We start from the raw sequence: 6,054 nt of genomic DNA, 5'->3' as shown, positions 1-6,054 counted from the left end.
GTAACATGATTTACTTTGCTACATTTCCAAATTTTTCCAGTGAGGATGTATTATTTTAAAATAAGAAACAAAAATCCCATTTAAGAACAATTAGCATATTACAAATATATGAGTATACATGATTGCAACGACTTATAAATAAATAAAAACTCAGAGCTAAGAATAGAAGGAAATTTACCACTATTTACTTTGGGTAAAGGAGTACTAAAATTCCTCCTAAAGCTTTTGTGTAATTCGTAACTTTTAGGGGAGGACTTTGTTTTAAAAATGCAGTAATAGAGAATGCCCTGCAATAATTGGTATAAGTTCATCCAGAGCTTTTGCCCAAATTAATTAACTGGGAAGGCATCACATGTGCTCACTTTTCAAAGATGCTTTTGAATGATTATTCAGTAGTTTAATTTCTTTTTGTTTTTTCCGGTAAGTCTCTGTTTCAGGTAATTTTTTTTTTTTTCAAGAGTTATTCTCTGCATTACTCAAAATGATGAATCAAACAGATTTTGCTTCTTAATTTAATGTCTTACTCTTTAAAAACCCCTAAAGAACAAACAGTTCTTAGACCTGGAATGTATTTTCTACTCAGTAATGCCCTATTTTGTAAAGAAAAGAAACAGAACATAAGTAGCACCTTGGATTAAATTGTCCATTCTGATCAGCTGTACAGAAGACATAAATTGGAGGTAACAATAACTGCTTTAATCTCTGTGAATACCTCATCAATTAAATAATTCCTCAGGAACATTTTTCCCATTCATATGGGAATTAAATATTGGTTTGCAAACACAGAACCAACTAACAATCTTTTTTACAGAATCTCTAAATCCTTTCTTCCAAGACCATTCTGGCCAACTGACTGGATTTAAACTGGATAATAAAAGCAAGGAAAAAAAAAAAAAAGCACAGACATAAACTCTTACAGAGTAAGAAAGACCAGATGGTCACCTCGACTTTAGAGGCAAAACCAATATGCTCTAATATTGTGACACAACTCTAATGCCAGAATTCAATGAGAGACGGATCACTTTTAGAAGAACAGCCAAGATAACGGACTCAAGACATAACAGGTAACACACATTCCCAGGATTGCGAGCAGTACCTGAACAAGAGCTGTTAATGGATCATTGTAGCATTATCAATACATCCCAGTCATTGTATGATACCTTACTCTCTTGGTTTCCTTGTATTTGTTGGAAGGCACATTAAAATTTCCACTTTTTAGAGTGCAGAAAGATACTTTTCCTGTTTCTTTCTGCAGCATGTCCAGCACTTTTACACCTTCTGTCACACAAATACGTTGAAATTCTTATATTGCAAAATCAATAGTATAATACTCAGTGATGGATAGTGTATGTTTCCGATTAGCATCCTTTTTGCCAAGTTAAAAATACCCTACTAGGGACCAGGTGGAGTGGCTGATACCTGTAATGCCAGCACTTTTGGAAGCCAAGGTGGGCAAATTACTTGAGCACAGGAGTTTGAGACCAGCCTGGGCAACATGGTGAAAGTGTCTCTACAAAAAATACATAAATTAGCTAGGTGTGGTGGTGTAAGCCTGTAGTCCCAGCTACTTGGGAGGCTGAGGCAGGAGGATCACTTGAACCCAGGAAGTCGAGGCTGCAGTGAACTGAGATCATACCACTGCACTCCAGCCTGGGTGACAGGGCAAGACACTGTCTCCAAAAAACAAACAAAAAACTAACAATATCCTATGAAAAGTGGCTTAAACAATTGAAGCGTTTTTATCATATCAAAATAAGTTCACATGTAGAACAGTTCTAGAATGGATTAATTCTGTAGCTTATTAGCATTATCAAAGGCTCTGCTGAGTTCTATCTTTCCACTAAGCCAGCCTCAGTCTATGAGTCTGTGTCCCCTTGTGATCATTAGCTGGCTGCAGCAGTTCCAACTATCAGAGTCAGACAAGACAACATCCACAGAGAGCAGGATTTCCTCCTCTATTAGTGAGTAAAACATTTTTCAGACACCCTCTTGAAGATCACTTCTCAGTTGCCATTCACTGGGACGTTTATGTACTCACACCTTATCAATTATTTCTAAGGGGGATAAGACCACATGTGATTCATTTAGAACAGCAAGATTCACTCTTGGGGAAAGGGTCCAACATACCTGGGCACAAAGCTGCACAGAGGGGAACCCAAATAAGCAAAAAGAAGGGAGGGACAAAATAGTTGCTGGCCAGCAACCAACAGTATTTATCACTATCTGATAGGGCTGAAAATGTACAGCATGTGTTGTTACACTATTCCTTGGCTAAGAAGGTAAGTAGCAATAAAATAAAAAGTGTAATAAAATAGATCGTTAGACATTTACAAAAATACTTCAGGGACAACTAACAACTAAGATTCAGAGAGTACAGGCACTAGGCTATGTGCCAGGCACTAGCCTATGTGCTTTACATGTATTAATGTATTTCATCCTCACAACTGTTACCTTTACAGTCATCCCTCAGTATCTGTGGGGGACTGGTTTCCAACCCCAACCCCTCAAATACCAAAATCCATGGATGCTCAAGTCTTTTATATAAAATGGCATAGTATTTGCATGTTATGTAGGCACAACCTCCCATATGCTTTAAGTCATCACTAGATTATTTACAATACCTAATACAATGTAAATACTATAGAAATAGCTATTAAACTGTATTGTTTAGGGAATGACAAGGAAAAAAAGTCTGCACATGTTCAGTACAGACACAACCATCCTTTTCTTTTTTCAAATATCTTCTATCCACAGTTGTTTGAATCCACAGATGTGGAACACATGGATATGGAGGGCCAACTGTATCTTACAGACAAGGAAAAAGAGAGAGAAGCCAAGACACTGACTAAGTGACAGAGCTGAGACTGGAACCAAGGTAATCAGGCTTCAGACCATGCTCTCAATTGCTATATTATGCTGCTACAGGGTGATGTAAAAAAGGCACATATGTTTTAAAAACAGTAAAAACAGCAAATGACCCAAGCCATAGGTGGAAATGTAGAAACCAATCCAAGAAGTTGGCTGAGATTTAACATTGTACATTTTATTAAATACTGGACTTTATTACAACAAATTAATTTACTTCCGATAGAAGTTTCATTTTCAAAAATGTGGTTGTGTTCAAATTCTTAATTGACACTGTTTTTTTGGGTAAACATCCTATTTTTACTGGTGGTATCATCAATCATTATGAGAAGAAAGATTAATTTTGTATAACAGGACAAAGGAACTTCTCAAGTGGACAATACTCAATATATATAAAGGGAATATACTCCCAAAGAGTGGGCATGACCACAGCAGAGTATATGATCAGAGAACATATTGCTTTTACGGGGGGGGTGTGTGTGTGTGTGTATATATATATGTATGTATGGAATAGCTCCATATAACATCATGTCATGCACATTAAGTCTTTACTACCTACTGAAAGTTTCTACCTTACACATGAAAATTGGTCATGTCCCAGGATTTGGCATCCAGCCAAAATTTAAACAGTGATGAAGAATGGCTGTCAAACAGACTTTTCAGACCATCCCTGCAAAGCTGTCAGCTGTAATATCCATCCTGGAATCGTGGCGGAAAGTTCCTGGGAGTTGCCTTTTCCTGTGTTTTGATCAAGTCTATAATAGCTGACAGTACTGCACAGTCTCTGGATTTAGTGTCATTCCAGTCTACAGGATGAGGACTTTCAATCTTCTCTTGCAGAAGAATATCTAGCTCCTTTCTTAATTCCTAAGGTTGAAAAAATTATACATATTCAACAAAGGCAGATATATTACCAAATAACATAATAAATGAAACTGATTTACCTGATACAAGGAGTTTCAAAAGCGATGGCTCAAAAGCTAAAATATTTAGTGAGCAATCGACTAAAGTGTGGTTATGAGCGAATAACTAAAGTTAAAATTCACATGCAATCACATTGAACCATTTAGAATGGCTGGTCTGTTACCATCTCAAAAAACAATTCAGAAAAACCAGGAACCATTTTTTCAAAATTATTTGCTCTGCTGAAATAGAGCAAGAAATGTTAATATATGTAACATTTTGAACAAAACCACTTGACCACACGCTGACTTACATGTAGATTAAAGATAATCACATAAAGTCAGTTACCTTAACAAGATGGGCAATTCTTGCTGGAGACTGAAATACAATCCACTCATCTACAGCAATAGTTTCCTGATCGTTATCCTTCTGGATGGAAATATCACCTCCAAAAAACAAGAGACAGTATGGGGAAACCTCTGTGCAGTCATACAAATATATCTATAATGAAAAGTGAATTAATACATTCAGGAGTCTGAAAAGATTACTACATAAATTCAACAATATTACCAGTATTAATTAATGAGTACTTCCTTCTAAAATATTAAACTGCTATTGTAATTACAGAGATTAATTTGTAAGATACCATTTTAAATGAGTCATCTTCATTATTCAGAGAACACAGGAATATTTTTTAGTTTAAACTAAGCACTACTGTTTGAACAAAATATTTTCTGAGTGACGAAACCAAAACACGAACATAGCTGAAGTTATTTTTATCCAGTTTTTAAATAAATCATCTCAAATTACTGTTCTAAAGAGAAAATATAAACAGAATCTCACTTAATATGTTGAACAATACTTATAAGATATATTGACATGCTAACAAAATTCACTATACAATGTAAGCTCCTGTATACCATAAAATATGCCAATATTTCTTGAAAGCAAGTTCTGAAAGAAAATTATGCAATCCAGTAATTGTCCTAACTAAACTACAAAGATCTATCATTACAGACCTGAAAATTAAAAGAATAAGTGGTTTGAGGGACAAAGTTACTCATGTCACAGGAATAAGAAACAACAAAAAAGAAAAGTTTGTATATAATTATTAAAACTGTCATAAAAATATAAGGAGACAGGTAATCAGAACCTTAATTATTTTAAGTGTTCACTTACACTGCTTGTTCTCATCTTCAGGTGATAGATAAGCCAGTTGTAGTGAAAGTCTGTTTGCTCCACATTAACAGATTTAGGATGAATAGCAACCAGGCCATCGGTTTTTGTGTAAACTTTCACCCTTTAAAAAAAGTTAAAATGCAGTTTGTTAAAAAGAAGTCTTCTAGAGGATTTTTGTTTGTTTGTTTTAACACTACTTGAAAAACTGACAGAAGAGCTTGGTAAAAACCAAACAAATTCCGGAATCTAAAAAAACTCCAGAGAATGGCTGGGTGTGGTGGCTCACTTTGGGAGGCCGAGGCAGGTGGATCCCAGCACTTTGGGAGGCCGAGGCAGGTGGATCACGAGGTCAAGGTGATCAAGACCATCTTGGCTAACATGGTAAAACCCCGTCTCTACTAAAAATTAGCCAGGCATGGTGACGGGCACCTGTAGTTCCAGCTTCTCCAGAGACTGAAGCAGGAGAAAGACCTGAACCCAGGAGGCGGAGCTTGCAGTGAGCTGAGATCGCGCCATTGCAATCCAGCCTGGGTGACAGAGCGAGACTCCGCCTCAAAAAAAAAAAACACTCCAGAAAATAATTCAGTTTATTTTTGCAAAAAATATATTTATATTTGAGGACAGAGCTCAGTTTCCTTAAAAATATATGAAAAAATGCTATCAGTATGAATAATTTAAATCATGTAACTAATCTTCTTGCAGGTATAATTACTCAATATTTTAGAAAAATGACAGAATATTCTTTTCCTTAATGTTAGTGCACACTATCCCACTGAAGAATAAAGAACAAAATAAATATCTAAAATAATTAAGTGATTCGTATCAAGAGTCTATACATTTTACTATGACAATCATATTGATAAATAGCCCTTGACTTACAAAATAACTGTAAAATTAACTTAAATATTTTACAGAGTATGACCCAGATGAACAAAAAATGAAAAGTTAAGAATTCTATTTAAATTCCTGTTGACAGTTCTAATTCAATCTTTTTTTTGATAGTCATATACACAGTCATATACATTTGATAGTCATATACTTTTTTTATAGTCATATACATTTTATCTCAATTTGTAAACATCTTTAATGTTATTCAACATGGAGATG

At 35.2% G+C, this 6,054-nt stretch overlaps 1 protein-coding gene across 1 annotated transcript in view; it reads right to left on the bottom strand.

Annotated features, from left to right (window-relative positions):
* Positions 1-3,022: 3,022 nt before the first annotated feature.
* The window catches only part of DHX36 (DEAH-box helicase 36), a 50,904-nt gene continuing 47,872 nt past the window's right edge, over positions 3,023-6,054 (bottom strand). Inside the window, exons 23-25 of the mRNA XM_008008660.3 lie at positions 4,948-5,068; positions 4,117-4,269; positions 3,023-3,732 (exon numbers count right to left, since the gene is read on the bottom strand). Coding sequence (XP_008006851.3) covers positions 3,547-3,732; positions 4,117-4,269; positions 4,948-5,068 — 460 coding nt within the window. The 3' untranslated portion in view covers positions 3,023-3,546. The remainder of the gene's footprint in view (positions 3,733-4,116; positions 4,270-4,947; positions 5,069-6,054) is intronic.

Source organism: Chlorocebus sabaeus, chromosome 15 (assembly GCF_047675955.1).
Source record: "Chlorocebus sabaeus isolate Y175 chromosome 15, mChlSab1.0.hap1, whole genome shotgun sequence".
Classification (NCBI taxonomy): Eukaryota; Metazoa; Chordata; class Mammalia; order Primates; family Cercopithecidae; genus Chlorocebus; species Chlorocebus sabaeus.
Note: the sequence above shows the minus strand (reverse complement) of the source record. Positions and strands in the feature narration are given on the sequence as shown.